This window comes from Sceloporus occidentalis, unplaced genomic scaffold, assembly GCF_023333645.1.
Source record: "Sceloporus occidentalis isolate IW3139 unplaced genomic scaffold, rSceOcc1.0.p SCAF_6, whole genome shotgun sequence".
NCBI classification, from domain to species: domain Eukaryota; kingdom Metazoa; phylum Chordata; class Lepidosauria; order Squamata; family Phrynosomatidae; genus Sceloporus; species Sceloporus occidentalis.
In genome coordinates this window covers 67,518,153-67,537,754 of record NW_028316986.1, presented here as the reverse complement: position 1 = coordinate 67,537,754, position 19,602 = coordinate 67,518,153, and the positions used below count along the sequence as shown (strand labels likewise).

The following is a 19,602-nucleotide window of genomic DNA, read 5'->3' as shown; positions in this document are numbered from 1 at the left end:
CTTGCTACCTACATATGGTTAGTCCCGTTGCACCCTTCAACACCTGATTGCAAATTGATGATTTGTCCCCCATCATGAAATTTCCATAGGTCCCAGTATTAAGGTAATCTGGAAAGTTTCATTTATATTTTCAGCCATAATTCTTCTATGCTACATAAACAGAGAATCAGCTTGGTCATGGTTTATATACCTCTCCTTCAGTTAACAGCACTAGTGACAATCCAGAGATGTATGGCACAAAGAAACACTGTGTGCTATCTGCAGACATGTATGTATAGGTACAAGGGAATTGCAGTACTTTCTCTGCAGTTTCCAACACATCTAATTAAAAATGTAGAGTGATTTTTTAAAGTTAAATAAACAGATTTGGTGCTTGGATTGCAAAAACACTAGCAAAACTGCAGGAAAATCCAACCATTTGCTTGTTTTCTTTGTGCACATAGCTCCTTGGGATGTCTCTTTGGCACCGGCACTTTACTTATTCCTTTATCATCTGCTACAAATCAACCAGACACATATTTGACCTCTTTACAATTACTGTAATATTTACTGCTGCCAAGTTTCATGATGTACAGTGGAAATGAACTTCAAAAGACTTTGAATTCTACTGTCATGTCAAGTTTTCGGTTTCATAGGAATTTTAAGCTAAATCTTTTTGAAATAAAGTATGCACTAAAGTTTTTACCATTTTTTCTCAAATTCTCTAAGAGGGAATTGTGTAAGTATGTATTTTGTTTCCCAAATAGGCTATTTTTCTTCTTCTGAAGCCCAATATAATAAAATTGCTAGGTGTATCCTATATCATTTATGCTCCTACAAAACAAATGAATATTCATTAGCAATTATCTTTTTATCATATTCTAATTAGTATAATTATATCTATATTAACTTGTTAGGTTCTGGACCAAAACATTTTATGTCACCAGGTAATCTCCTTTACCTAAAATGCCACAACCAGACCTTTGGAGGGAATGTGGCTTTCCAACTACAGTATTTACTTTAAGTTTTCCATTTTCTTTTCTTTCCATTTTATTTGCAATACATTACCCACTAAAGGGAGCCTTCTTAGATTTGGCTACTGTTAGGGGATTGAAAAAAAGGTTATGTGCATACATGTATATACAAAATTTATATGAAAAGGATTGAGGCATTACATTTCACACCACAGAGGTAGTACTTTCAGGATTAACACGCATCAGTCTTGAAGCATTCCTGAGATCCTGTAATTGCTTAGCTGGCTTCCCAACTCCTTCCTCAAACCGCTTCTCCACCACTGGAAGAACAGTTTCGTAGAGGAACGATGCATTCTGCCTAATGAATGTCTTCCTCTCAGGGTCCTGTTCGCAGCGTAAACTGTAATCAACATGTTGGACAGCCACAAGGATGACCTCCAGCAGACTTTCCAGCAGAACCATGTGCAGCTCTGGGAAGTACAGTTTGAGGGCTTCCTCCAAGAAAGCCATTGTCTGTTTTGTGAAAGCCACAACTGTGTAACTTAGGTTCACCCAGCAGTCGTCACCAGTGTATTGGTCAAAACTGGTGATACCACAGCTCCTCATTTCTTCTCTAAGCTTTCCTAAAGCTTCTGGTGTCATTAGGTTCATTCTCCTCCACATCTCTTCAGAGTTGCGATGTTTTGTGGCCTCAATGATGATGTCTTTGTAGCTCTGCAAAGCGCCTTTGATATCCTTCACTAACAGGGCATGAATGATGAAAGTCAGGTCCAGACCAGTCTCACTGAGCTGCTTGCAGTGTTCCTTTGCCACCTTCAAAAACAAGTCACATTACTAGTTTTTCTACACATTCACTGATCACACAACAAATACCAAAACATTCCAAAAGGTATATAGTTATTTCAATACAAGGGGTACGAAAACATAATGAATATCAAATCAGACTTTTAAAAGAAACTAGTTTGTTAGTGCTTCTTTATAAATACTCACTGCAAACATTCAAGAACTTATGAAGGTCTACAACAAACTTTAATCGTGTCTAATTCTTTTGAAAAGAACATAATTGTGGAAATGTCTATCAATATTAGGAATTGCTAACGTTTCATGGTTGTTTAGGGAATAATATCTACTTTTGAGGATTTTTTAAATTTAATTTTCAAAATATAATATAACAATCTCTATTGCAAAAATCCATTCTATATTACACACATACAATTACATCCATATCTAACACACCCACCTCACCCTCTTCCCTTCCCTTTTCTTCCTCTTCTCTATTTCTTTTAATAATCCTTTCTATCTTCCCTACTCCTTCAAATATCTTTTCTAATTTCCTTTCCCTTCCATCTCTTTCCTACCTTCCCTTCTGGCCCTCTCTACTCATCTTACATATTATTTGCTACTCTGCCCTTCTTCTTCACACCATCCTCATCCCCTAACCCCCTTTCACCTCTAAAACCCTCCACACATAGTCTAACCATCTTTTTTATTCATTCCACCTTCTCTACCTATCTGACTCTTGAAAATTACCATTCTCTCTATTTTATATTCACCTATACTAAGTTATTCATTTGTGATTTCCTTCTTCCCCATATTTAAGTAATTCAACCTGTATCACTTTTGTCCAACCTTATTAACCTTTGTTATCTGTACTCTTACTATTTGTACTCTGCTGTTCTAAACTCTGTTTTTCTTCTACCTCTAGATATTTGTCCTTACTACCTTTACTAAGTTCTCTTTGTTAATATATTTTCCTTTACATTATTTACTGCTTCTTACTTTCTTATTTTCTATTATAACAATATTATATTCTTCCATTGTTCCTTCATATATTCTACCACTAAAAACCAATCTTTATCCATTTCATTTGTTGGTCTGTTTCTTAATAATTGCATTAGTTTATCCATTTCTACAGTTTCAACCAATTTAAACACCCAATCTTCCCTACTCAGAATATCCTTAATTTTCCATTTTTGCGCTAATAAAATTCTAGCCATTGATGTCATGTAAAATAATATTCATATTTTATTTTACATGAGCCCTGCATTTTGTCACATGTTAATGCCTGAAATATGCAGTAATTGTCCCTAGCAAAGCACCCAAATGGAAAACTTCCTCTGTCATTAGAAGGGGGGAAAGGAAGCAAAATATGTAGCATTTGGTCTCATTTAGCATTAAAGAACTATGCAGGTCTTCAACAAACTTTAGTTGTATCTAATTCTCTTGAAAAGAAGAGAAAAAGACAGCTATGACTAAATTTATTTAAAAGCAATAGGTCTTAGGTCAGTTCCAACTAAGTTTCTGCATCAATCTCAAAAGGACATAGTCATCATTAATTCTGAGTCATATCAGAGCCATAAATCTTTATGCTTGTTTGAAAATAAAAACTTGCCATGACGTTAAACAGCATGACTTTACATTTATCCCCATCTCTGCCACCATTCTAGCCACTTGAAAAAGACAAGTGTATAACCCACTGCACAGTGCAGAAAATGGAAGGAGAAAGGGTGGGGTTGAAACGCAATTCCATCCATCCAATCTTTTCCAGATGCAGCTATCAATTGCTCAAAACCTCTCATCATCCCTGCAGATTGCTCTGATAGCACTACAGATCCTGGCAAGTTTAGTCTCTATAATCACTGCTACTTGTGCACAGTAAATATAGGTACTAAATTCTTTTCCTGTAATTCATTTCTCTGAACATACTGGTTTTTCTTGGCAGTCAAAGCAAGGAGCAACATCAGGAAGTGTGACAATCACATTCTCCCTCCTGTGTAGGAACAGTGCATTTTCTAGATAAAGCCAAGGGGCAGAGACAGCTTGCATAACTGGTCCTCCCTATTCTACTTAGTGGTAAGAGGGCAGGGTTTGTAAATGCTAGAACAGCAAGAAAGACAGGAGTTACCCTCTCTTGGAATATAGCAATAAGCCTGTAAACAATACGAAAGTGCCAGTATGTCTGAGTAGGACTTGAGCGACGGGGCAAATGAAGCATATGCAGCCACACACCCCATAAATAACTGTTTATACACAGAATATCCTGTCTCAGAACAGGAGGCTGGGCTAGATGACTCAACAGTTTCCTTCCATGTTGCTTCTATATTCAGTTATGCTATCTGGAAAACTAAAAAACTAAGGGCTGTGGCCATCTACAGCAGTGGTCCCCAAACTGTTCTCTTTAAAGGATTTTGGACTTCAGCTCTCAGAATCCCAGACTACTGGCCAACATGGCTGAGGCTTCTGGAAAATGAAGTCCAAAATCTCTTAAAGGGCACAGTTTCGGGACCACTGATCTTTAATTATATGTAACTAAGCACAGCACACTGCTCCTCCTCCTCCCTTCACTTTGGGCCCTTACCTTTACACATTCAGCAGCAGTAGATAAGCTCTCCTTACTGTCAAACACCTGCTTGCTAAACGCATCCACAAACATCCTCATAGCGGATCGGGCCCACACGACAAAAGCCGAATAACAGCCGCTGTTGCCAGCAAAGTCCGTCTCAAACTCCTTCGCAGTCTCTAGCAAACTGGTGAAGAAGACATGGCAGAGCTTGTGAATGTACAGCAGAGTGGCTCCTTCAATGCGCAACTGCCGGATGGCCGTGTGAACAGCAGCTTCCCTGTTCCGCAGGAAAAGTTCACACGCTTTGGTCGACTGGCCCAACCGGATGAGCTGAGAAACGGCGCGGCGGGTCGCCCTGGGCCCACCTCGCAGCGACCGATCTGGAGAGAGCTCAAACACAAGCACATCCGTGAGCTGCCTGACTCTTTCGTCCACTTTTGCTCGTAACTCCCTGACTGGCTGGGTCACAGGCTTGTCCCCTAGATACTCATTCAGCTTATCCAGCAAGTCGACCGCCCCTTCAAAGTCTCTCTGGGCGATGCAGACATCCAGGTCTTCTGGCAACTCCTGGATCCACTCCAGGGAGAGATCTACCGCTTCTTCTTCCTCTTCGGGTGTCCCCCTTTCCTCCTCCTCATCCTCCTCGAAAGGGTTGGTGGTCTCTGGGGGGTTCTGCGGAGGGGCCCTTGCCGGGATTTCTTGTTCCAGCCTCCGCTTCTCGCTCAGGACGCGGCTCCTCTTGGTCTCCTCCAGCACTTCCAGCCACTCTTTCTTGATCTTGGCGTTCTCAGCTTGGAAGATGCGGCTCTCTGGGAACATGAGGAGCTTGAACATGTCCTTCATGGGCGGGTTGTCCTTGACGTTGACGACGGCCAGCCCATCCAGAGGGTAGAGGGCGTCGTAGCGGTAGGCGCCCCGCCGGTTGGGCAGCCAGGTGGCCACCAGCAGGCAGTCGTTCATGAGGAAGGCGTGCACCTTCTGGACCTGGACCATGTGGTCAGCGTCGTACTCCACCAGGTCCCCATTGTAGACCAGGTACTTGCCGGGGCTCTCTGGGAGCAGGTCGCGGCAGCCCTCCACCTTCTCCAGCAGAGTGGTCAGGGTCCGGCGGCGTCCCTCTTCGCTGGCGGAGGCCTCCTTGGCCGAGAGGGGCAGGAAGGGGTTGGCATGGGGGTCCGAGGAGGAGGAGGCCCCTGCGGCCGCTGCGGCTCTGCGTGCGCTGGCCATGGCGGGGTCGTCGCGCTCGGCCTGGAGCAGCAGGGCCTGGGTGACGGCCTCCAGGATGCCCTTCTGCTCGGTGAGGATGTGGCTGAGCTGGTACATCTCGCTCTCCAGGTAGCTGATCTCGCGCGCCGTCTCGATGAACTGCCGGTAGTTCTGGTAGACGTTGCGCTTCAGGCTCTGCGCCGTCTCCTCGCTCAGGGCCTGGATGCGCTGGCGGTGCTCCTGCAGGTCCCGGTCGCCATCCGACTGCTGAGAGAGCTGCTTCACGTACTCCTCGGCCGCGTAGCTCCCGGACTCCAGCTGCCGCCTCAGCCGGCTCCCTCCTCCGCCTCCTCCGCCTGACCCCGCGCCCACCTCGCCCACAGACAGCGCCATGGCCCAGACGGAGAAGCAGCCGCACGCACCCACCGCCGCCACACAGGAAGACGCGGAAGGGACGTCACTGCCCCCGCGCCGGAAGTGTCGTAGCCCCGCCCGGCGCATGCGTCTTTCAAAGGATGGAGGCACGTCTGGCGAGGGACTTTTCCTGCTACAAAGAGGGGGAGGAGGGAGATGATAAACCCCGCGTAGTGATTGGTTAGTTGACTGATTGACTCGGGGGCCGGATCAGCCGAAGGCCAACCTCCACAGAGGAAGAGGATGCAAAACAGGCGTGAAACGTCATGGCGCTGGGGGGAGCGCGTGACGTCATCGCGTCATAGCCACCAGCGCATGCGCCTTACGAAAGACGTGAACCATTGACGTAGGAGGCGGGGGGGGAAAGGAAGAGAGAGCGGGAGCATTGAAGGCTGTGCGGCGGCGGCGGCGGCGGCGGCGGCGGCGGCGGCGGAGGGGGGGGGGGGTGGGCGCATGCATACACACCTTCCATCTGCGCGTGCGCGGGAATTCGAACGCCGCGCGCGAGACCGGATGGAGAACGACTTCTTGCTGGCGCTGCGGCTGCAGGAGGAGTGGGAGGCCGAGGCCCTGGAGGAGGGCGCTTACGCGGGGAAGAGGGCTTCCTCCTCCTCCTCCTCCTCCTCCTCGCGGCCGCTGTCGGTGGTGGACGAATCCTGGGAGCTGCTGGACCCCAACCCGGACGTCAGGGGCCTCTTCATGCACTTCAACGAGACCCTCTTCGGGGGCCAGCTGGCGGCCGTGGAAGTGAAGTGGAGCCCCCGCATGACGCTGTACGGAGGGGACCCTGAGGGGGCGCCTCTTGGGTCTCGACCAGCCCCAGCAGGCACCGGGGAGCCAGGGTGGTTAAAGTGGAAGCATGCTGCTGTTGTGATTGTTATGGTTCTCGTGGGATGTATAGCTCTTCGTAGTAGCAGCGTTGTGGGTTTATTTTCCTTAGAGAGACCCAGGAGCCCTGTTTGAAAAGGACCATCGGCTGCATCCGCACTGGCCCCCTTTAACTGCCCCGGCTCAAGGCTGTGGAATTCTGGGAGCCGCTCTGGGAGGCTTTGGGGCTGCAGGAGGAGTATGAATAGATGCCGCGTCGCGTGTGCAGAGAGGCCGCGGGGCTGTGGGAAACTCCCTTGCCTGAGAACTATATAAGTGTGACAGTAACTTGAAGTGTAGGAAACAGGCGCTCATGGCTGGCTCTTGGTTGCCTTCCAGGTGTGCAGGGATGTGCTGCTACGAAGGCCGTGGGGGCATGTGCTCCATCCGACTCAGCCAGCCCCTTCTGAAACTGAGGCCAAGGAAGGACCTTGTGGAGGTACTGCTGCAGGGCCAGACTCTTCGTAGACCAAACTAGGACATTGCTCAGCCCTTCAAAGGGGTCAAGTAGTTTCCTGCTTCCTTGCCTGAACATCACTTTTGGTGTCCTATTCAGCTTGAGCTGGGTTGACCTCAGGGCAGGAGCAGACCATGCCTCTTTGGGGCTGGCCACCTGCATTGGTGTTTAGCCTTGTCAAGCCACAGGGCTTCTGTAGGGGTTTTGATATAAGGAAAGGAAAACAAGGTAAGTGGGTACAGTCAGTCCTCCTTGTCCAGAGATTCAAAGCAAACCTTGATTTTTGCTTTGTATACAAGGGACACCATTTTACTATCCGTTACGTTTAATGGAACTTGATCATCTGCGAACTTTGGTATCCATGCGGGGAGGGTCCTGGACCAAACCCTAGTGAATACCAAAGGCTCATTGTACTAGCTGCAAAAGTTGCCTTCTGTTACAACTACTGCTGCAAAGGTAGAGGAAGTAGGAGCCTTTTTGCAAGCAGCGAGGAGCCTTTTTGACTCGGTGCCCTCTTCCTGGCTTGTAGAACATTGCACTTTCCCCACATCTTTCTTCACCATTGCTTTTTTGTGTAATGTGAAATGACCATACGCAGTAGTGTCTTTCTTCCACGAGAACAGACACCTCTGAACGTTCAAATTTCCTCTCCTCCATGCTGCATACGTTGCTCTTGACGGATGGAGACCCTCAGGATTTAGGTGGTGTTTGAGAGGTGTGCAGAAAATGGACAGTGTATCAGCATACATTTCTGTAACATTTAGTTTAGCCCGGTAGTGGGAAAACAATGCATTGACACATGTAGAGTCAAAACAGGTGAACAATTGTGGCAGGTGCCTGTTTTTGTCTCAATATCTCCCCGTCCCCCACCTCTGGCAGAGAGTGTGGCTGCATTTCATAGAAGAGACCACAAGCGTCATCCAGTCTAACCTTCCGCCACACAGGAATGAATTTGGCTGAAAAGTCTATTCTGCATTTTATTTCTGTTTTTTTCTTGCTAATATTTGTCAGTTACAATGTGTTTTTGGTGTTGGGGTATTTTGTGGGTAATTTTTTAATCCCCTCTTTTTTAAAATAGTGGGATCTGAGAATATGAGCCGCTGTCAAACAGGGTGGGATGCGTGTAGCCCATTGGATGCACTTTTCCTGTATTTAATTTCAAAGGAATGTTTCACAGATCTCCTATCCTTGAAACACTTGCAAAGAACGTGATATTACAAAATGAAATATGAATAGTTGGGGGGGGGGACGACTTTATTCTCTTTTGAGGTAATTTATTACATTTAGAATCAACAAAAATATCTGAGATCAGGAAACATCTTCCCTCATGTTTTAGCTTCAAAAAATCATAGAATCACATTTCTAATCTGTCTGGAAACAATTACAGCAACAAAACCCACTGGCCAGAAAAGTCTGAAGAGAGGAAGTATCTCTCTATTGTACTGTGTCAGACAGTCATCCCTGTCACAGATGTGTTCAATCTTGGATGCCCTGTTTTTGGACTTGGGTGAGACAAAAGATCAAATCAGACTAAGAAATCTGATTTCTTATAAAGTTGAGAGTGAATTTTGAGCACAAGCATTCCTCCTTCATTCCTCCTTCATTCCTCCCCTTGTATGTCAGCTTTAGCATGTTGATCTTGGTTAAAGATCAGAGTTATCACAACTGAGCAATCCCAAAGAATGGGGGAAATGGAAGGAAAAGTTTTAAATGTTTAGTTTATACTGGTTCAAACTATCTCTTGTAAGTCAACTAATTGTAAGTAATCATTTCTTACTGATTAAGAAATAAAATCTTCAACTAATTTTGTTATTTGAATTTCAGACTCTTTTACATGAAATGATCCATGCCCTGTTGTTCGTCACTAATAATGACAGAGATCGCGATTCCCATGGCCCAGAATTCTGCAAGCACATGCATCGGATAAACAGCTTAACTGGCGCCAATATTACGGTAAACCTTTTCTGTGTGGCATTGCAATTTGTACACTTCTCAATGCTTGAAGTGCAATAGATTAGGCTATATGACATAATGGGAAATTACAGGCTAGTAGTGATAGCATATTTTAGCAGAGTGGTGTAAGGAATATGTGGATGTATATACAACTTTTTAAAAAGCTTGTGGATAACGAGTGTGATTCAGTATTATTATTCTTAAAGGTCCTCTGGTTTATACTGCAGCTTTTAACATTATGACCAGACAAAAGACAGACATTTTAGATTACTTCTCTTAAGGAGCGATGAATTTGATGCAGCTTTTACCACTTGTGAAATCATTATGCTTAGAACACAAGAAAAGCCCTACTTGATCAGGCCAAAGACCTCTCTAGTCCAGAATTTTGTTTACATAGTGGCCAACTAATAGCCCATTAGAAGCTGCCAGCACAGTTCTTCATAAGCTCCCCATGAAGACTGTATGCATGATCCACTACATTACAGCACCAGGGGTTATGGGTCAGTCTGGTGTATTTTGTTAACTTGGGGCCTAAACAGACAGGACAAAAGAAAGATCTAACAAAAGGGCCCATACAGACAGGCCAAAATAAAGTGGCTTGGGGTCACTTTGGAGGTATGCTGTTTAAATGCTGCATGCGTACTAAGAGGCCGGAAGCCACACCTAGGCCACACTCCAGTCCTAAGGACTAGAGCACAGCTTTGGTGCAGCTTTTGGCCTCTTAAGATGTGTGTGTGTGTCATTTAAACAGCATACCTCCAAAGTGACCCAAAGCAGCTTTATTTTGGCCTGTCTGTTTGGGCCCTAAGGTTTTTGCCAAGTTCTACAGTAGATGTTTATTTTCATCTTAGATCTGTCATGATTTTCATGATGAAGTTGATTCCTATCGCCAGCACTGGTGGCGCTGCAATGGCCCTTGTCAAAATAGAAAGCCGTATTTTGGCTATGTGAAGCGTGCAATGAATAGGGCACCATCTGCAAATGACTTCTGGTGGTCTGAGCACCAAAATACTTGTGGAGGTACATTCACCAAAATCAAAGAGCCAGAGAACTACTCAAGGAAAGGCAAACAGAAGAACAATCAAGCAGAAGTTCCAGCTAATGACAAAGGTATTTCACTTCTTTTTCATTCTTTATCAGTGAAATGGCTTTTCTGGAAAATTTGAATTGAAGAGTTTGTCAGGTCCCTAAATAAAGTGTGGCCTGGTGTAGCATGTTTATGTGATTTGTATTTGCTAACCAAACTTCTTAATATTCCAACAGCCTATAAGCATTTGAATGAAAATATCAGAGTTGGAAAAAAGCAAATATTATATTCAAATAAATTCAATGTTTTATGTGGTGGTTATTTTTGTATTTCTGTTTTTACAACAATATGTACTTCGCTTACATTGTTTAAAGTTAAGGAACATAGCACTAAAATCAACATACTGACTTTAGCATACCCAACAAAATCTGCATGACAGTGCTGTGGTTGTCCATGCACCTGCTTTCAACAGTTTTTCTTTACTCTCATCTGTTGATGCTATTATTATTATTATTATTATTATTATTATTATTATTAACCTTTATTTATAAAGCGCTGTAAATTTACACAGCGCTGTACATACAATCTTATTAATTGGACGGTTCCCTGCCCTCAGGCTTACAATCTAAAAAGACACGACACAGGAGGAGAAGGGAGTGGTGGTGGGGAAGGGGCCTGTCTAGTAAGATAATACATTTAAAATTCATAGCAATACAGGAAATGATTGAATAAAACAGACAACAAAAGAACATCAAATAGCAAGTGAGAATTATGCAATGCCTGGGAACGCTTCTCTGAACAGGATGGTCTTCAGCTCCGTTTTGAAGCTGGTTAAGGAAGTGATGGCTCTTGCACTATTGGAGCACTTTCTGTTTCTCTGTCACTGTCTGTACAGTCACTGGTGTTACTTGTATTTCAGATTGCACCAAATGTATTTTAGAACTACCTGAACCACATTTTTCAAACTCTCTTGGTATCCATTTGTTGTTACTAAAGTTGTGGTTTGTTTTTTTTTAGAAACACATTGTTTCAACAGTAAAATTAAACACTGAGAAATTCCCCATCACTGTTCTTCAGAGAGTATGGGATATGTAACCAGTTCCATAACGGAAAATAAACTAAAAATGTTAACTATAATCAAAATCCAGTTTCACACTAGATCTACAGTGCCAGTGCAGTTGAACATCTTCCCCAGCTGTATCTTTGGAACCATCCTAAAAAAAACTATGCTGAGGTTTTCCTCACAATTTACAGTAGGTTTTGGGGTGCATAGGAGCTACAGGTAGAAGGTGATATTTCACAGTTCTGTCAGCAGATGTACAACATTAAAGATTTTTCTCAGCATTAACCATTATTCTGATAATACTGCTGAATATTATATCACTCACATTTGTGTATGCACACAACACATATGTGTTTCAAACAGGTAGTTATTATAAAAGGAAAGGCCAGTTAATAGTTTTGTACATATGACTGATTTCTATTTCAGTGGAACTAACAAAATGTCTCCAAACAAAATTCTTTCCTGTTCATTTGAAGCTGTTTGGGTAGAGCATGATGCTATGGAGTAAGACACTGATGGGAAAGCCTCCTCGTTTAGCCTTTCTTCCCCTCATGGTACTTCAGAGCTAACTCAGGATGTCTGAACTGGAATACTACTGAAGTCCTGACCAAATCAATACGGTATCAAATGCTATGCCAACACAAGCCTCAGTACAAAGGTTGCTTTGTTGATATGTCAAGAGAGAATCTGTCAGTTGAGGATCTGCCTGTTTTATTAATTTAATCCATTCTACTGCAGTATATTTACTGCAGTGTCATAATTTTTCTTAAAAAAAACTAACAGAAATGTAATTAGATTTCTTGCATTTTTTATAATTTTGATGTCACAAAATTTCCATTGAACACAATTCTTACCATCAACAGTATTCATTATGTGGCTGGTGAACTATCTAGTTTAATTGACATCCACCACCTGTGCATTTCACCATTGTCTAAATCCAAGAGCCTGCAGGATATGTTGAGAATTTCCAAACTGAATACCTCTGGTTGTAACATTCCAGAAGCTGTTTGTTTTTACCTACCTGTAACAGTTACTAGTCAATGCTGTGTTGCAGCTAAGGGGTGTGTCTTGTTGAACCTAAATGTGTGAAACTGACTAGCATGATAGTTAACTTTCCCTGCAAAGCACTTGTTTGTAATAGTTAACTAAACTATTTGAATGTAAAGTAATTGTTTCTTCTGTTTTCACAGAAAGAGCTCATGCAAACAGTATACAAAGCATAATTCCTTTTAGTGGAAAAGGATATGTCCTTGGTGGGAACACAAATGTGTCATCATCAGAGAGAACCACAAGTCCTAGCAACTACAAGAGGTCACAGCATCATTCACCATCTGGTTTGACTAGACTGAATCCCAAAAATGAACAAAATGTTTCCTTTACAAATGTTTCCTCTTCATTTTCATTTGTTGAGGATAAAAAAAGCTGTGCTTCTAGCCGCATGCTCTCTAAAGTTTCAGTTGCTAACAAAAAAGTTTACAGCAATGTTAATGGTTCACCAATTAAAAAAATTTTGTTTACTGGAAGAAGTTCTCATTCAAGCTCCACAAATGCTGCATCAGATTTACTGCCAAAGGAAACACCAGAAAACCGCTTTTTTGAACCAGCTACATCAACTCCTAAATCCCACATTGTAACGTATGGAAATTATGACACACAAAATAGTGGAGCACCCAAACGGGCAAGGATGGAAGACACAACTGCCTTTGAAAACTATTTTTCAAAGAAAAAGGATCCAGAATGGACTAGCCCTTCAGTGAAAAGCAAGTCTGAATCAGTAATCGTGGAAAGTCTGACAACTTCTGTCAGTGATGAAAAGAGAATGGTTTGCTGCCCTGTCTGCCAGTGTGAGGTTTTGGAAGCAAAAATTAATGAACACTTAGATTCATGCCTTTGAGATTTCAGATCTCATATACCAAAACACTAATCATAGCAATGCTGTCTTTCTCAGGGTTTCCTCTATCTGAGTGTCTCTTGGAACCAATAAAGTTCATTATAATAAATTGCATTCTCACAAGATGTTTTTGCAGAACTTTAAAATATTGGGACAAACATGTAAGTGAATTAAGCCACTAACCCTGAAACTGTTCATTGCCCCATTTAACTGTCTTGAGAAGTTGTTAGCATGATTCTTTCCAGTTAAATATCTTGCACTGTATCCTTTATAGAATCATAGAATTCACAGAGACCCACCAGGGCCATCCAGCCCAACCCCCTGCCATTAAGGAACACACAATCAAAGCGCTTCCGACCGATGGCCATCTAGCCTCTGTTTAAAAACCTCCAAAGGAGACTCCACCACACTCCAACTGCCAAACAACTCTTCAGGAAGTTCTTAATGTTTAGGCAGAATCTCTTTTTCTGTCATTTGAGTCCATTACTCCATGTTCTTTACAGCAGCAGAAATCAAACTTCTTCCTCAGTATGATATCCCTTCAAATATTTAAACATGACATGTCTCCTCTTAACCTTCTCTTCTCCAGGCTAAACATATCCATCTACCTAAGCTGCTCCTCATAGGGCACAGCTTCCAAACCTTTCACTATTTTGGTCACCCTCTGGACATGCTGCAGTTTGTCAATATCCTTTCATGGGCTTACCTTTGCTGTACCTGTACTAATACACTAGGTACTACTCTGATCAAAATTAGAGTTAAGACCTCTTTGAGATGGAACAACTTAGAGGAGTTATGATAGATCAGTCTAATTCTTCATGAGAATCAGATCTAGATCTGATAAGCCTTCCACTTACGTTACTTAGAGCAGTTTCCTATTCTAAAATATCCTTTTCCAGTTCCATTTTTGTTTAAACCTTGAACAGGACAACAGTCCAGGCACTGACCTCAACTTCAAAGTGATCTCTAACTTTGTAGAGTTCATGAAGAATAGTGTTGTGTCTATGTTGAAAATGATTGCTTGCTACAGAATAGTATGTCCCATTTCTGCTTAGAAGCTGATACAGTTTGGTCATACAGTTTGGGCACTCGGCCTCTAAAAGGTTCACCATCACTGGTCTAGGGGATCCACTTCTGGACGGGTTACAAGTAGAGGAAAGCTGGGGGTCAAGGAGGAGGACAGTTGATGTTTCTGTTGGTTGCCCACCCTTCTCACCTACCAGAGCAGAGAATAGAAAAAATAGCTGCCTTGCCCAGTGTCCTTCAAGTCTTTTGCTGAACTTATCAGTTCTTACCACTTGGGAAGATTTCTCAAGCAGACACAAGAACTCTGCTGCATCAGATCAAAAGCCTGGCTAAAACAGCCTAGCTTTTCCACCATGGCCAACTAGCTGCTTCTTGGAAACCTACAAGCAAGAAATGAACCTTTGCATCTGACTTACAGAAGCACATTCCTCTGGTAGTTTTGAGGTAATATACTTTGGTCATGATTTGTAGTCTCACCTTTGACAGACCCAAACAACTTGTAAAAGTGTGATATCCACATATGTTTCCTTTTGCTGTCTGGACAAATGGGGTTTGGGGGTTAGGGAGGTGACCAGGCAATCTATACTTAAAGGAAACATTTAAACATCTAGCTTTGAGCTTGCCATGTCCTGTTTGGACCAGTAGCTGTTTCTTAACACTTGCAGAACACCACAGAATGTTTTCTTAGGAGGTATGGAAGGCATAACATGAAAAACTATTTTCTCATATTACATGGTTCAGGGGGTAAAGCTATATATTGTTTAGTGGAACAGTAGGGCTAACTAAAATACATAATCAACTATACATGTTACCCCAAATCCCTCAACATCAGTATGATATGATTAACAGCAGGGGACCAATTCCTTTTGCCCATCAAATGTCCTATATTCAATTTATTCTTCTGAGGCTACTCAGCAGTAGCTGCTCTGCACAACTGTATATTCAAACAGCCCTCAAACACTTTATATTCATCTTGTTAAGCATGAAACCTTTACCTTTGGTAAAAGAGCATATGAATTTGTCAGTTTCTATGATGGGACAGTTTAATAATAACAGTAATAATGTTCATTTCTATCCTTCTCCAAACAGATTGAAGCGGCTAACAATAAAAACATCAGTAAAATATGACTTATCATTGTATATCAAACCCATCTACAATAAAATACAATTTTATACAAATAATTTATACAAATATAAAATACAAATACAACGATCCTCCCCAAAAAGTAGCTCCGAAATGGAGCTCCTTCTCACGATGATGCCGAGGTGCCATTTGCACCCTGGGGCATTGCACTGACGTCATGCACATGCCACACTGTTTAGGCACGGCGCTTGTGTAATGTCATCAATATGCGCGCTGTGTAGACAGCAGCGCTGTCATATGCTAGGGTTCTGGAGTGTGCTGTGCTCTCCGGAACCCTAGAATTGGCCCCAGGCTGCTGCAAGCCAGCGGTCTGTACTGGACCTTTATTTATAATTTAATTCTCTGCTCATCTCTGTGGTATGCAAGTGCTTCCCAATGATCATTAGGAAAGATGACAAACATCTGCCACATTCAGATCTGTATGTTATTTCAAAATAACTATGTCAAAACATGGAAAGCAATTAAGATTTGTGAAGATGGGAGAAAGTAAAATTGTCATTGTTGGGAAAAATTTCAGTGATAAAGATTAATGCTTTGTCTAGAATGTTTTTGTTGCAGATAATACTGATTTTGACTAATGTGCCATTAAAAGAATTGCAGAAGGATTTCTTCTACAGAATGGAAAACAAAGAGAGGGACTGGCAATAAGTATGGAACAAGTACAAACCGAGGTAGCCCAAAGAAATGTCAATAGAAGGAGCCTTTTATGTAAAGGAAACAATAGCAAAAGAAACATTAATTTACCATTATTTGATGGAGTTTGAACAACTATAGGATTAAATTGAGTGAGAAATTATCCTCAGAGGATATAGCTGAGCAAAGATAATAGTTTCTTGGCACATTGCTCAGATTTCAACACTATCTAACCCTCATCCTCATGAGGACACTCTGGATCACATCACTCTGTTTCCCATACTCATCTATTCTCCTATCTGCAGGTTACAGCTTCCTCTACTTGTCTTTAAAAATGGACTTGCCACTTCATTTCCATACACAAATGATTTTGAATTTGAATTGACATTCTCACACACTAATGACATATATAGATCTGTTCCTGGCTTTCCACTCCACCAAATGCATCTGAGGAAGTAGACAAGTCTACAAAAGCTCATGCTGCCAACTTTTTTCAGTTAGTCTCAAAGGTGCTACAAGATTTCTTTACATACTGATTTTACAGACTAACAAGGCTATGTCTTTGAATGCTACCTCTGTGAATAACAGATAGGGACATTTTATCGTATGTGGTGGACAGGAAAAAGGCAAAAATGTTTGGGTTCAAATAGATACTTTAATACAGAAGACCGTGAAGGTTAATGTCCTTTTTTTTCTTTTGGGACTGAAAGCAGGGTGGGAATTGTGCAGCCTTCCAGATGTTGTTGGACTGCTGCCATTGTTAGCATGCCCAATGGCAAATGCTAGGAGATGCAACCAATGGCATCTGGAGAGTGGCACAATTCGTACCCTTTGTATAAGACTTACCTAAAGATATTTGGGGTGAAAGGAGCATGGGATGAGTGCTTGGTGTATAAAGGCAAGGATGGTTCAACACGAAGATTATCTGAGGGATGACATGCAAAAAATGTGCAGACCTATTCCTTTAAAATACAGTACCTTGCTTTTCTGCCCAATAGTAGCCCTCCAAGATGACTGTCAGTAAATGAAACATTAATATGTAATACATGCACCTTCTTATTAAAGGCATTGGTGGCAACAAAAAGTAGGTGAGATGTTGGGAGATTTCCATACCACAGGCCTTAAATCAGAGATGGGAATCATGTGGCTGTCCCCATGTAGTCAGAGTAACTCCCAAAATTTGTTACCATTGGCAAAGCTGCTGTCTGACGCTATCTGGAGGGCCAACTGAGTCCTACCCATTCCTAGATGTTGCTGTTTATTAAAGTCAGAAGGAAAACTATAGTAATGCATTGTAGCTGATATGCCCAATCAGAATTGTTCTGCACTTCTGTTTTCCTAAAGCAAACACTAGATGGTGCTCTATCTAGGGCGGAACTTCAGTGCATGGGGGAAATGGGAATTTCCCATCACTAATGTGGTTTAAGTGTTAGACTATGACTCTGGAGAGCAGGGTACAAATCCTCACTTGGCCATGAAAACCCATTGGGTAACCTTGGGCAAAGTCATGCTCTCTCAGCCTCAGAGAATGGCAATGGCAAACTAATTCTGAAGAAACATGCCAAGAAAGTCTTGTCATAGGTTCGCCTTAGAGTTGTCATGTCGGAAATGATGTGAAGGCAAACAACACATACACAATGTAAATCTCTACATGTTGGAAAAGTTGCACTGCTTACAGAAACATATAGATTAGAAAATCCAATGCAGTAAACACACCAGAGACTTGCTGTGTCAAATCATTGCCCCATATTGTCCAGCATTCTGTTTGTGCAATGGCAAAACAGGTGCCACAAGTGGGACATAAGAACAACAGCTCCCTTCTGCTTGTGTTGTCCAGAAACTTATATTGAGATTCATGCTTCCATTGATCCTTATGGTAGCATATAGCTATGACTAGTAGCCTTGACAGCCTCATCTTCTGAGCATGTGTCTAATCTCTTTATAGATGTCCTACATTTGTGGTCATCACGACACATGGTCATAGCATAATACACAGTTTAGTGTAATTTGTAAAGAGGGACTTGCCTTTTTTGGTCATGAATCTTCCCCTGTTCTGTTTTTTTGGAGGGCCCTTCATTGGATGACTTTCTAGTATCATGGGAAGATTAAAACTTCATAGCTGCATCCTCAGAGCATGTATGATTTTATATACCTCAATCATGTTCTCTTTACCTTTCTTCTATGTTACAAAACCGCAAACATTTCATTATAGGGAAGTTGCTCAAGAACCTTGATATAATGTTTTCCCCTTTTCCCACACTTGTAGTGATAACATAGATAAAGGTAACATGCTGTTGACCATTTTGCAATGTTTTGCAGTAGTATTCACACACACTCTTTTACTTTTCCACATTTTGTTGGAAATAACGTGGGATTGATATGGATTATTGGTATTATTACTGCTCAGTGTACCCAAGATACAGAACATTGTGGAGGTGCCAAATATTTTCATTGTGTCACAAAAATTAACAAAAACAAGCTGGCACTTGTTGGTTATATAAGAATTTACCTATTTTGCTGTGACTTGCCTACATAAGCTTTGGTTCAAACCACTGCATCCAGAAGTCAAATAAGTAGCTGAATGAAATCCATCAGTCTGCAGTTCTAGTAACATACATTGTCAGATCAGGTGCCCTTGTTTCTGGAAGGCCTCAGAGTTTGCTAGAGAGAATATAAAATCAAACAGAATAATGAATCCTGAGGATCTATCAAAGCAAGCGTGGGATATTGTACAAAAAGCACAAACCAGGGTTGGGGTATTTAAAAAAAATATTCCTGGAATATGTATACTCTGGAACACGTGTGCCACAAAAAGAGGACACGGGTTTGCAATGCAACAAAAACTTTAATTGAACCAAACTTTTCCTTCTCTGGATAGCAGTCAAACAAAACACAACCAAGGGCAGTTAAGGCCTAGTCCCTTTTCGCCCAACTTCACTGTCTGGGCTGTTTCACAGGGAAGAGCCCTCCCCTGGGGAAACAGGACCCCTGCGATGCTTCTCGAGGGGTTCCGTCTCCGCCTTCTCCCTACTTAGAGGCAAGGGCCCAACCTCCCAACGTTCCCCTCTCGGGTCCCACCACTCGTCCTCCAAGTCCAGTAGCTTGCAAGCAGTCCAAGCCTCAGCGTCGGGGAAAGGAAAGTCCCCCTCCTCACGTGGGTCTCGCAGTTGCACTTCTTCGTGCGGACCTTGTCTCTGGCGTGTGTCCCTCAACGGCTCAGTGATACCAGGGTTCCACTCTGCCCCAGACTCCGCCGTACCTGCCCTTTCCTTCTCTCGGTCGCAATTTCCCATTCAGCTCTTCCGCGTCCTAGCCTTCCCGCACGTTCTGGCCCTGCCTCTTTTATTCCCCCAGTGGCTATCTCCGCCTCTCTCTCCAACTCCGCCCCCTTGCTCTCCTTTCCCCAGCTTTCTCCCATCTCCACCTGATCCTCCTTAGCCTCCTCATCCCTCCCAGAAGCTATAGCCTCACTACACACATTTATCAGAAAAGTAGTGAAAAGTGTCAAGAATATTCCAGATGAAAACAAGTTACCAAGGTAAAGATGGCCATGTTCCCATGCAAACTGCCCCCCTGTTGAATGTCCTGGGGTCATGATGCCTTTATTCAGCCAACCAAAAGGCAT

The 19,602-nt window shown here is 42.7% G+C and overlaps 2 protein-coding genes across 2 annotated transcripts; one reads left to right on the top strand and one right to left on the bottom strand.

The window, feature by feature from the left end:
• Positions 1 to 518: 518 nt before the first annotated feature.
• EXOC8 (exocyst complex component 8) lies at positions 519 to 6,001 on the bottom strand. The gene is made up of 2 exons (XM_089529933.1): positions 4,312 to 6,001; positions 519 to 1,766 (listed from the first exon to the last, which is right to left on the bottom strand). The coding sequence occupies exons 1-2, from the start codon at positions 5,893 to 5,895 to the stop codon at positions 1,158 to 1,160; spliced, it is 2,193 nt and encodes a 730-aa protein (XP_089386059.1). The 5' UTR covers positions 5,896 to 6,001; the 3' UTR covers positions 519 to 1,157.
• Positions 6,002 to 6,364: 363 nt separating this feature from the next.
• SPRTN (SprT-like N-terminal domain) lies at positions 6,365 to 13,290 on the top strand. The gene is made up of 5 exons (XM_089529932.1): positions 6,365 to 6,689; positions 7,123 to 7,222; positions 9,065 to 9,193; positions 10,045 to 10,303; positions 12,474 to 13,290. The coding sequence occupies exons 1-5, from the start codon at positions 6,370 to 6,372 to the stop codon at positions 13,175 to 13,177; spliced, it is 1,512 nt and encodes a 503-aa protein (XP_089386058.1). The 5' UTR covers positions 6,365 to 6,369; the 3' UTR covers positions 13,178 to 13,290.
• The last annotated feature ends 6,312 nt before the right edge of the window (positions 13,291 to 19,602 follow it).